The sequence below is a fragment of the Oncorhynchus nerka genome, linkage group LG14 (assembly GCF_034236695.1).
Source record: "Oncorhynchus nerka isolate Pitt River linkage group LG14, Oner_Uvic_2.0, whole genome shotgun sequence".
Taxonomy (NCBI): Eukaryota; Metazoa; Chordata; class Actinopteri; order Salmoniformes; family Salmonidae; genus Oncorhynchus; species Oncorhynchus nerka.
This window is the reverse complement of record NC_088409.1, coordinates 19,263,783-19,276,436: the sequence shown is the minus strand read 5'-3', so window position 1 is coordinate 19,276,436 and position 12,654 is coordinate 19,263,783. Positions and strand designations below refer to the sequence as shown.

At 43.6% G+C, this 12,654-nt stretch overlaps 1 protein-coding gene across 1 annotated transcript; it reads left to right on the top strand.

The window, feature by feature from the left end:
* The first annotated feature begins 5 nt into the window (after nt 1-5).
* On the top strand, nt 6-12,630 carry cmtm6 (CKLF-like MARVEL transmembrane domain containing 6). Its single transcript, XM_065027685.1, has 5 exons — nt 6-143; nt 551-680; nt 8,571-8,747; nt 10,579-10,677; nt 10,868-12,630. Exons 2-5 carry the CDS (start codon nt 558-560, stop codon nt 11,030-11,032), a joined length of 564 nt encoding a protein of 187 aa, XP_064883757.1. The 5' UTR covers nt 6-143; nt 551-557; the 3' UTR covers nt 11,033-12,630.
* The last annotated feature ends 24 nt before the right edge of the window (nt 12,631-12,654 follow it).

Sequence of the window (12,654 nt, the reverse complement as noted above, 5' to 3'; positions counted from 1 at the left end):
AGACAAGCCGTTCATTTGCGGAAGTGTCGATCTAGGTTTTAAACAAGAACGCAACAACAAAGGGCATTGCATTGGAAAGTCGTGGAAATACGATATCTATCGCCAACGCATACCTATTCAGTTGGTTGCTCCAAACTTGACGCGTGAGTCCATCGTTTATACTTTTTTAGCCTTTATTAGTTTCCCCTTTCAATTTGATTTAATCTTTATTAGCTGTATGTTCTCACATATGTGAGTGTTTGATGCAGTCTACCCTAGCCAAGATACCCGATGGAGTTGAGTACGGAGGCGATGAATTTTCGATTACATTGAGTCAGTATCAGTCGATACTTGTAAAATGTCCAGTGACAGGCTACCCTACATTTAACAGCAATTTATTTCTTCCATTGTGAATTTTGAAGTTAACAAAATGCCACGCTTTCGCTTTCGCTCTGTAGTTTGCCGCGGGTCTGATACTGTTAATAAATGAAAGGCCTACACTGTAACATGAAGTACATAGTTGCAGTCTTATTGAAGTTGTACTTTTTTTCTTCAAATCTATTCGTTTCAGTCACACCATGGCTGCCGCGGAACCAGTCTACAGTCCAACAACAGTTTCAGAGACCAAATCCAAAAAGTGGTTAATTGTACCAACAGATAATTTGGATAAAGTCAGATGTTTGATAAAGGTGGTGGAAGTGGTAAGTCATATTCTTGTCATAGTTCTTGTTATGATACTGTTAATTTTCCACTGTGTTGGGCAAGTCTTAATCCAAGCATAACATTGAACAAACAAATGTAAAGTGTTGGCCCCATGTTTCATGAGCTGAAATAAAAGATCCCAGACATTTTCCTTATGCACAAAAAGCTTATTTCTCTAACATGTTTGGCACAAATTTGTTTACCTCCCTTTTAGTGAGCATTTCTTTGCCAAGATAATTGATCCACCTGACAGGTGTGGCATATCAAAAAGCTGGTTAAACGGCACGGTCATAACACAGGTGTACCTTGTGCTGGGGGAAAAAGGCCACTCTAAAATGTGCAGTTTTGTAACACAACACAATCGCACAGATGTCTCAAGTTCTGAGGGAGTTTGCAATTGGCATGCTGACTGACTCTGGTGGACATTCCTGACTGCAGGAATGTAGCTAGAGAATTGAATGTTCAACATCGTTTTAGAGAATTTGGCAGTACGTCCAACCGGCCTCAAAACCACAGACCCTGTATATGGCGTTGTGTGGGCGAGCGGTTTGCTGATGTCAACGTTGTGAACAGAGTGCCCCGTGGTGGGGGGTTATGGTATGGGCAGGCATAAGCTGTGGGCCATGAACACAATTGCACTTTATCTAAGGCAATTTGAGTGCAGAGAGACACCGGGACGAGATCTGGAGGCCCATTGTCGTGCCATTAATCCTCCATCACCTCATGTTTTAGTATGATAATGCACGGCCCCATGTCGCAAGGATCTGTACATAATTCCTGCAAGCTGAAAATGTCCCAGTTATACAATGGCCAGACCCATTGAGCACGATTGGGATGCTCTGGATTGTGGTCACACCAGATACTGACTGGTTTTCTGATCCACACCCTTACCTTTAAAAAAAGTATCTGTGACCAACAGCTGCATATCTGTATTCCCAGTCAAGTGAAATCCATAGATTAGGCCCTAATGCATTTATTTAAATTGACTGATTCCATTATATAAACTGTAACTCAGTAACATATATTTTTGCTCTGTGTATTTCAGAGGAGAGACCAGAAGGTTGTCTTCCTACCTGTCTGTCTGTTCTGATGGCACCAAGTAGTAAAACAGGGTTAGATCAACTCTGGTGACAATATGACTTTTATCTAGTGGTGTCATCACATGTTTACTTTGTGCTCCAGATATAAGACCAGATGAACAAGTTAGGTGTTTATACTTGGACATTTTACATACTATCTCCCTTGCCAGTTATGATACCACGTTCCTTGTAAGTGGATGGTCGTGTAATAAATAGAATATGCAGATTTTCAAATGCTACCATTGTTTTGTATGTAACTGGATCCGGCTCCCAGAAACTGGGGGTTTTCTATCCCACAATTAACAGGCCAGTTTGTAAACCATAACCTTTGTCTTTCTTAGGGTGTGACCATTGTCAGCTGTTTTTCTTGATTATTCCTTGAAATGTGAAAGTCAGACCATTCTATAGAACAGTTGCAACAGCGATGATGTACCCATCAGACCACCACCAGTCCTCCCACATCCCCTTCATGATGGCCTGGGGTATTTGTCAGCATATAGACGACCCTCAGGAACCTTTAACTGATCGTCAGGCCTAAGACAGCTAAGTTGTTTTTCAGATTTCAGAGTCCAAATCAGTCACTATGGAGCTGCTGTAACCAGTTGAGGGTAGCTGACATCAGATCCTATATCTTTAGCTCTATATAGCCTGTCTAGAACAGCACTCCAATTGGACAGTTGGACATATCACCTAGCTCACATATTAAAGAGGAGACTGGGTCGGAAACCATTTTAGACAATTGAAATGCCTCCGTGTTTGCCTATGTGAAAGAGCAGCCGTGCTTAAGTCAGTGTGTGTGTGTGGTGCGCATATGTTCGGTGTGGGGGTGTCTTTTAAAAGCAATTCTGTTGAATTGGGCGAGGCTACTACAGCTTGGAATTCTGTTGAATTGGGCGAGGCTACTACAGCTTGGAATTCTGTTGAATTGGGCGAGGCTACTACAGCTTGGAATTCTGTTGAATTGGGTGAGGCTACTACAGCTTGGAATTCTGTTGAATTGGATGAGGATACTACAGCAGACTGCTGTTGAATTGGATGAGGATACTACAGCAGACTGCTGTTGAATTGGATGAGGATACTACAGCAGACTGCTGTTGAATTGGATGAGGATACTACAGCAGACTGCTGTTGAATTGGATGAGGATACTACAGCAGACTGCTGTTGAATTGGATGAGGATACTACAGCAGACTGCTGTTGAATTGGATGAGGATACTACAGCAGACTGCTGTTGAATTGGATGAGGATACTACAGCAGACTGCTGTTGAATTGGGTGAGGATACTACAGCAGACTGCTGTTGAATTGGGTGAGGATACTACAGCAGACTGCTGTTGAATTGGATGAGGATACTACAGCAGACTGCTGTTGAATTGGATGAGGATACTACAGCAGACTGCTGTTGAATTGGGTGAGGCTACTACAGCAGACTGCTGTTGAATTGGATGAGGATACTACAGCAGACTGCTGTTGAATTGGATGAGGATACTACAGCAGACTGCTGTTGAATTGGATGAGGATACTACAGCAGACTGCTGTTGAATTGGATGAGGCTACTACAGCAGACTGCTGTTGAATTGGATGAGGATACAAATCAAATCAAATCAAATTTTATTTGTCACATACACATGGTTAGCAGATGTTAATGCGAGTGTAGCGAAATGCTTGTGCTTCTAGTTCCGACAATGCAGTGATAACCAACAAGTAATCTAACTAACAATTCCAAAACTACTGTCTTATACACAGTGTAAGGGGATAAAGAATATGTACATAAGGATATATGAATGAGTGATGGTACAGAGCAGCATACAGTAGATGGTATCGAGTACAGTATATACATATGAGAAAGTAAACAAAGTGGCATAGTTAAAGTGGCTAGTGATACATGTATTACATAAGGATGCAGTCGATGATGTAGAGTACAGGATATACGTATGCATATGAGATGAATAATGTAGGGTAAGTAACATTATATAAGGTAGCATTGTTTAAAGTGGCTAGTGATATATTTACATCATTTCCCATCAATTCCCATTATTAAAGTGGCTGGAGTTGGGTCAGTGTCAATGACAGTGTGTTGGCAACAGCCACTCAATGTTAGTGGTGGCTGTTTAACAGTCTGATGGCCTTGAGATAGAAGCTGTTTTTCAGTCTCTCGGTCCCAGCTTTGATGCACCTGTACTGACCTCGCCTTCTGGATGATAGCGGGGTGAACAGGCAGTGGTTCGGGTGGTTGATGTCCTTGATGATCTTTATGGCCTTCCTGTAACATCGGGTGGTGTAGGTGTCCTGGAGGGCAGGTAATTTGCCCCCGGTGATGCGTTGTGCAGACCTCACTACCCTCTGGAGTGCCTTACGGTTGAAGGCGGAGCAGTTGCCGTACCAGGCGGTGATACAGCCCGCCAGGATGCTCTCGATTGTGCATCTGTAGAAGTTTGTGAGTGCTTTTGGTGACAAGCCGAATTTCTTCAGCCTCCTGAGGTTGAAGAGGCGCTGCTGCGCCTTCTTCACGACGCTGTCAGTGTGAGTGGACCAATTCAGTTTGTCTGTGATGTGTATGCCGAGGAACTTAAAACTTGCTACCCTCTCCACTACTGTTCCATCGATGTGGATAGGGGGGTGTTCCCTCTGCTGTTTCCTGAAGTCCACAATCATCTCCTTAGTTTTGTTGACGTTGAGTGTGAGGTTATTTTCCTGACACCACAGGAGGCTACTACAGCAGACTGCTGTTGAATTGGATGAGGCTACTACAGCAGACTGCTGTTGAATTGGATGATGCTACTACAGCAGACTGCTGTTGAATTGGATGAGGCTACTACAGCAGACTGCTGTTGAATTGGATGAGGCTACTACAGCAGACTGCTGTTGAATTGGATGAGGCTACTACAGCAGACTGCTGTTGAATTGGATGAGGCTACTACAGCAGACTGCTGTTGAATTGGATGAGGCTACTACAGCAGACTGCTGTTGACTCATGTTTGACCCCTTTCTGTGTCCCACTGGTCATCACAAGTGGCAGAGCTGTGACATGTCTACATTTGAACTGGATATCATGAATGGCTTACTCTTATTCCTAGACCCCAATGTCAAGGCTTCAACTATTTGACTGCCTTCCTAACTGCAGTGAAATGTGATCTTCAATTGAATTCAAATCACATGGTTTATGGCTGCTATCTTGTATTTCTCCCCAGTTAACAAGATCTTGAAACAAACTCTTTCCCTGCAGAGGGAGGGCTTGTTTGGGTGAGGGCACCTCTTGTACTATTAGGTTGGCCTGTGAGTAAGCAGGTTAGAGGTCGAGGTTTACTAGTTGCCATAGTTTGTGATTGAGCTCTTAGTTCAGGCAATTAAAAAAAATGAATTTCATCTCCTTCTGAAGCAGGAAATCTGAGTTGGTTCAGAGTTTGTCTCTTGTGGAACTGCAGTCTGGAGACAGACAGTGATGACACGGCTCTGTCTTCCTCAGATCACTGGGTCCTTAGTCAAGCTAATCAGAGTCAGGTGTTACCAATACCATCTAGCAGTGCACTGCAAATGAAATTAGCAGCCAGATGCAAAATGTCATTACCAGGGTTATTTTAAGCCTTGCTGTTTGACCTTCTTACTGTGTGTGAGAGAAACGATGGATTCCTCCAAATATGATCAACATTGCAAGAATGCTTGGCAAGCTCATTGGACATAAATGTCTGTGGATTTTAATGTAATTTAAAGCATTTTCCGCTTAAAGCCACAAAGAACCCTCAAATCGAATGCTTTTTAGCTCTCTGCTCTTTCTCTTGCAACACAACGCTTTGCTAGAGTTGTGTGTTCATAGAACATTGTGGAGAGCACACACAGTCTTGCACAGCTAACCTTGTGGGAACACACACAGTCTTGCACAGCTAACATTGTGGAGAGCACACAGTCTTGCACAGCTAACATTGTGGAGAGCACACACAGTCTTGCACAGCTAACATTGTGGAGAGCAACACAGTTTTGCACAGCTAACATTGTGGAGAGCACACACAGTCTTGCACAGCTAACATTGTGGAGAGCACACACAGTCTTGCACAGCTAACCTTGTGGGAACACACACAGTCTTGCACAGCTAACATTGTGGAGAGCACACAGTCTTGCACAGCTAACATTGTGGAGAGCACACACAGTCTTGCACAGCTAACCTTGTGGAGAGCACACACAGTCTTGCACAGCTAACCTTGTGGAGAGCACACACAGTCTTGCACAGCTAACCTTGTGGAGAGCACACAATTCAGTGCTATTCAAAATCCCATTTTCCCTAACCTGTACTCATACCCTAACCTTATCCCAAAAACCTAACCCTAGCTCCTAACGCTTAACGTATTCTAACCTGAACACTATTTCTAACCTCAACCATAAACCCCCTAGAAATAGCATTTGACCTTGTGGGGACAAACAATGTCCCCAATTGGTCAAAATGGTTGTTTATTTACTCTTCTTGTGGGTAATATTTGGTTGAACCTTTATTTAACTGGTCCCCACAAGAATAGTTAAACACACACACACACACAACAGACTGTAAAGGAAGTGTTAAAGGTGCTGCAGAAGATGTCCTCTTGAGTAGGAGGCCCAGTCTTTATTACAGCGTTGACGTCAGACTGTCTGGTCATGTAATGAAGCTGCAGATATAGAGCTGTGGCTTCATTAACACTATGGCCGGGGGGAAACAGACCATGGTGCATTTTACCTTGTAATATGGAACAAAGGCCTACATACTGTACAGTTTAGCCACATATGGCACATTATGCTCAGCACCGTATTACAGTGAGAACATGTTTGCTGTCTATCGTTTAGTTTTCGGTAGCCATTTATCACTGTCTAGCTGAATAGTGTGAGGACAGATCCTCAGAGCAGTATGCTGTCTGGCATGGGGACAGATCCTCAGAGCAGTATGCTGTCTGGCGTGGGGACAGATCCTCAGAGCAGTATGCTGTCTGGCATGGGGACAGATCCTCAGAGCAGTATGCAGTCTGGCGTGGGGACAGATCCTCAGAGCAGTATGCTGTCTGGCATGGGGACAGATCCTCAGAGCAGTATGCAGTCTGGCGTGGGGACAGATCCTCAGAGCAGTATGCTGTCTGGCATGGGGACAGATCCTCAGAGCAGTATGCTGTCTGGCATGGGGACAGATCCTCAGAGCAGTATGCTGTCTGGCGTGGGGACAGATCCTCAGAGCAGTATGCTGTCTGGCGTGGGGACAGATCCTCAGAGCAGTATGCTGTCTGGCATGGGGACAGATCCTCAGAGCAGTATGCAGTCTGGCGTGGGGACAGATCCTCAGAGCAGTATGCTGTCTGGCATGGGGACAGATCCTCAGAGCAGTATGCAGTCTGGCGTGGGGACAGATCCTCAGAGCAGTATGCTGTCTGGCGTGGGGACAGATCCTCAGAGCAGTATGCTGTCTGGCGTGGGGACAGATCCTCAGAGCAGTATGCTGTCTGGCGTGGGGACAGATCCTCAGAGCAGTATGCTGTCTGGCATGGGGACAGATCCTCAGAGCAGTATGCTGTCTGGCGTGGGGACAGATCCTCAGAGCAGTATGCTGTCTGGCGTGGGGACAGATCCTCAGAGCAGTATGCTGTCCGGCGTGGGGACAGATCCTCAGAGCAGTATGCTGTCCGGCGTGGGGACAGATCCTCAGAGCAGTATGCTGTCTGGCGTGGGGACAGATCCTCAGAGCAGTATGCTGTCCGGCGTGGGGACAGATCCTCAGAGCAGTATGCTGTCTGGCGTGGGGACAGATCCTCAGAGCAGTATGCTGTCCGGCGTGGGGACAGATCCTCAGAGCAGTATGCTGTCTGGCGTGGGGACAGTTCCTCAGAGCAGTATGCTGTCTGGCGTGGGGACAGATCCTCAGAGCAGTATGCTGTCTGGCGTGGGGACAGATCCTCAGAGCAGTATGCTGTCTGGCCTGTTCCTTCCAAACAATCGATAAGGAAACGAAAACAAAAAGCAGGAACCGCATGAGTCAGTTAAAGTGTGTTTTTGCTGGCCTTGTGGCCTTTCTTAGGAATATTTATTAGTAGTGGCTATTGAGAAATCAAAATGGGGTCTGTGGGTGTTGTAAAGGGGTGGATCCTTTAGTTGGTCACCGTTCTAATGGCAACATGAAACAGCTATTTTGTGTGTGGTGTGGTATGAATAGAGCCAGTATGTGGTGCTTCATCACGCTGTCATGAGCTTTTAAGAACACTGTGATGGTCACACCAGAAGAATCCTCTCATTGTGAAGATTACATTAAAGAGTTGTCCCTTCCTCCAAGCCAAACTCTGAACAACGCATGAAATATTTAGACATTTACATATACCCTAATTTACATAGGGCTATGATAGTCACTCAATTCTTCAGTCAATTCTACTGATGTCACTATATTGGCACAACATATAAATATAGCATCAGAAGACAAAATCTTGAGTTCATCAGTACTCAAGCATGTTTGACGACACTAAATTACCTCTAACCTGTTTTATATCTGAGACAAAAAACACAACTTCCCATTTAGGGTAAGCGACAGGGTAGCCTAGTGGTTAGAGCATTGGACTAGTAACCGGAAGGTTGCAAGTTCAAATCCCCGAGCTGACAAGTTACAAATCTGTGGTTCTGCCCCTGAACAGGCAGTTAACCCACTGTTCCTGGGCTGTTATTGAAAATAAGAATTTGTTCTTAACTGACTTGCCTAGTTAAATAAAGGTTTAAAAAAATATATATATTTAGCTCTGGTAGTACTACAGTGCCATCTGTTGTTGAGACTGGGGTAGTACATGATCAGTTAGTTTTGACTTGTGTGTCCTCAGCTCCTGTCGTTTGTGGCCTTCATTCTTGAAGAGGTAGTGACGAACTGTATGAGCTGCTCTCCGCTGTACTTCTTTGAGTTTGTCAGCTGCACAGCCTTCCTCTTCACAGCTCTCCTCCTCATCCTCCTCGCTACCACCCTGCACAAGAGAGTGGGCATCAGCTGCTGGCCCTCCCTGGTGAGTACTCTGTGTGTGTGTGTGTGTGTGTGTGTGTGTGTGTGTGTATGAATATACACATATGATGATAAATGAGGCCCACTGACCTGCCTAACATTTGTATGTTTATCATTCATAAGACGGTGTGTGTGTGTGAGGATACTTGTTTTCCCATTTAAATGTATGCTGGTGTATATAACCATGCTGACTTGTCTCTTACAGGACTTTGTGTGTGTGTGAGGATACTTGTTTTCCCATTTAAATGTATGCTGGTGTATATAACCATGCTGACTTGTCTCTTGCAGGACTTTGTGTGTGAGGATACTTGTATTCCCATTTAAATGTATGCTGGTGTATATAACCATGCTGACTTATCTATTACAGGACTTTGTGTGTGAGGCTACTTGTATTCCCATTTAAATGTATGCTGGTGTATATAACCATGCTGACTTATCTATTACAGGACTTTGTGTGTGTGTGAGGATACTTGTATTCCCATTTAAATGTATGCTGGTGTATATAACCATGCTGACTTATCTCTTACAGGACTTTGTGTGTGTGTGAGGATACTTGTAATTCCCATTTAAATGTATGCTGGTGTATATAACCATGCTGACTTATCTCTTACAGGACTTTGTGTGTGAGGATACTTGTATTCCCATTTAAATGTATGCTGGTGTATATAACCATGCTGACTTATCTCTTACAGGACTTTGTGTGTGTGTGAGGATACTTGTAATTCCCATTTAAATGTATGCTGGTGTATATAACCATGCTGACTTATCTCTTACAGGACTTTGTGTGTGAGGATACTTGTATTCCCATTTAAATGTATGCTGGTGTATATAACCATGCTGACTTATCTCTTACAGGACTTTGTGTGTGAGGCTACTTGTATTCCCATTTAAATGTATGCTGGTGTATATAACCATGCTGACTTGTCTCTTGCAGGACTTTGTGTGTGTGTGAGGCTACTTGTATTCCCATTTAAATGTATGCTGGTGTATATAACCATGCTGACTTGTCTCTTACAGGACTTTGTGTGTGTGTGAGGATACTTGTATTCCCATTTAAATGTATGCTGGTGTATATAACCATGCTGACTTGTCTCTTGCAGGACTTTGTGTGTGTGTGAGGCTACTTGTATTCCCATTTAAATGTATGCTGGTGTATATAACCATGCTGACTTGTCTCTTACAGGACTTTGTGTGTGTGTGAGGCTACTTGTATTCCCATTTAAATGTATGCTGGTGTATATAACCATGCTGACTTGTCTCTTGCAGGACTTTGTGTGTGTGTGAGGCTACTTGTATTCCCATTTAAATGTATGCTGGTGTATATAACCATGCTGACTTGTCTCTTACAGGACTTTGTGTGTGAGGCTACTTGTATTCCCATTTAAATGTATGCTGGTGTATATAACCATGCTGACTTGTCTCTTACAGGACTTTGTGTGTGAGGATACTTGTATTCCCATTTAAATGTATGCTGGTGTATATAACCATGCTGACTTGTCTCTTACAGGACTTTGTGTGTGAGGATACTTGTAATTCCCATTTAAATGTATGCTGGTGTATATAACCATGCTGACTTATCTCTTACAGGACTTTGTGTGTGAGGATACTTGTATTCCCATTTAAATGTATGCTGGTGTATATAACCATGCTGACTTATCTCTTACAGGACTTTGTGTGTGTGTGAGGATACTTGTAATTCCCATTTAAATGTATGCTGGTGTATATAACCATGCTGACTTATCTCTTACAGGACTTTGTGTGTGTGTGTGAGGATACTTGTATTCCCATTTAAATGTATGCTGGTGTATATAACCATGCTGACTTATCTCTTGCAGGACTTTGTGTACACAGCTTTGATGGCTGCATTCTTCCTCATCGCCTCCATTGTGTTTGCCTCAGATAATGGTGGAACTGACCTGGAAAATGCTGCTGTGGTAAATGAACATCTTTACTCAGACTGTCCTCATACCTCAGGGTCCTGGTTACTGTTTTTTCAAATGAAGACAAAATATGAGCCCAAACCAAGCTGGGTTTAGATTGAAAGGAGAACCTTTTTGTTTGTTTGTTACAATATGTTTTACTAATGTTAATACGTAGTAATAACTTATTACTATTTATTTTCAGGCATTTGGCTTCCTGGCCACTGTGGCATTCCTGGCGGATGCTGTCTGGTTTGTGAAGACCAGGGGTTTTCCTTTTAAAAAGACCAAGCAGCAAGCTGCAAGCAACGGCGGGGCTCCTGTGGCAGAGGCTGAGAAACTCAACAGGGAACAGAACGAAGCAGACTAGGCCCAGGATACCTAACGAGTGTAACCCTGGTATCTCTTTCTCCCACATTTACACACACAAACACGCAACACACTAAGACTATCAGAGGGCCACCTTATATCTGCTTAAAGGAAGGGAAGACCTCTCCAGTAGTTTTAACATCTTATTCAGAGCTTTTATTCTCAGCAGTGGGACCATTTTTGTAGGAGACATGGTCTGTGTTGTATACATTCTGTTTCCTTGGACCATGGACCTGCTTGGGAATGGGACCACTCATTGATAAAAATAGACCAAGGCTCTCCAACCCTGTTCCTGGAGATCTATCCTCCTGTAGCTTTTCACTCCAACCCTGTTCCTGGAGAGCTATCCTCCTGTAGCTTTTCACTCCAACCCTGTTCCTGGAGATCTATCCTCCTGTAGCTTTTCACTCCAACCCTGTTCCTGGAGAGCTATCCTCCTGTAGCTTTTCACTCCAACCCTGTTCCTGGAGATCTATCCTCCTGTAGCTTTTCACTCCAACCCTGTTCCTGGAGATCTATCCTCCTGTAGCTTTTCACTCCAACCCCAGTTGTAACTAATCTGGTTCAGTTTATAACCATGTAATTATTAAAATCAGGTGTGTTAGATTAGGGTTGGAGTGTGAACCTACAGGAGGGTATCTCTCCAGGAACGGGGTTGGAGTGTGAACCTACAGGAGGGTATCTCTCCAGGAACGGGGTTGGAGTGTGAACCTACAGGAGGGTATCTCTCCAGGAACGGGGTTGGAGTGTGAACCTACAGGAGGGTATCTCTCCAGGAACGGGGTTGGAGTTTGAACCTACAGGAGGGTATCTCTCCAGGAACGGGGTTGGAGTGTGAACCTACAGGAGGGTATCTCTCCAGGAACGGGGTTGGAGTGTGAACCTACAGGAGGGTTACTCTCCAGGAACGGGGTTGGAGTGTGAACCTACAGGAGGGTGTCTCTCCAGTGACAGGGTTGGAGAGTCCTGGAATAGACTATTATGAGATTTTAAGATCACTGTATTGCCTTACCACTGACTGTCATTACTGCATTTCTCAGTGTTACTGGGATGAGCACATATCTGTACTTGCAATTGCCTCTTATCAAGATGGCTCCAGCTATGCAAAATGCTGTATCTAATCTCTCTCTAAAAAATGGTTTGGGAGTTGAAGAACAATATTTATCCAGTTATTTACAGTCAAACCCAAGTACAGTTACATTATTTAACTGGAAGAAATCGTTTTAAAAGTCGACATCATTTATTAGCCAGTTTTAAGGAAGGACAATATGATTCAATGCAAACTCTTAAGTAAGGAAAGGGAACAGTGAAGCCAGAAACGTTTCTACAGAAATATGATATATATGTTTTAATGGGCCCCTATGTCTGTCATTTTATTTTAGACCTATTTCTCACAAGTATCCCCAAGTCATTGATTTCTATGGTTTTAAAATTTCAGTCCATGCAAGCAAGCTCCCCAGTATTTCTATATGAGGCCAACTCCACGTTCCTTATTGGCGTTCATACCATATAGATTCATTTTAAATATAGCAATCAATGAAACTGACTATATCTGTAATGTTTTTAAATGCTTTTTCAATCACAGTTTATGTATTTTAATTGTATGTGTTTTTCTTTATTTCA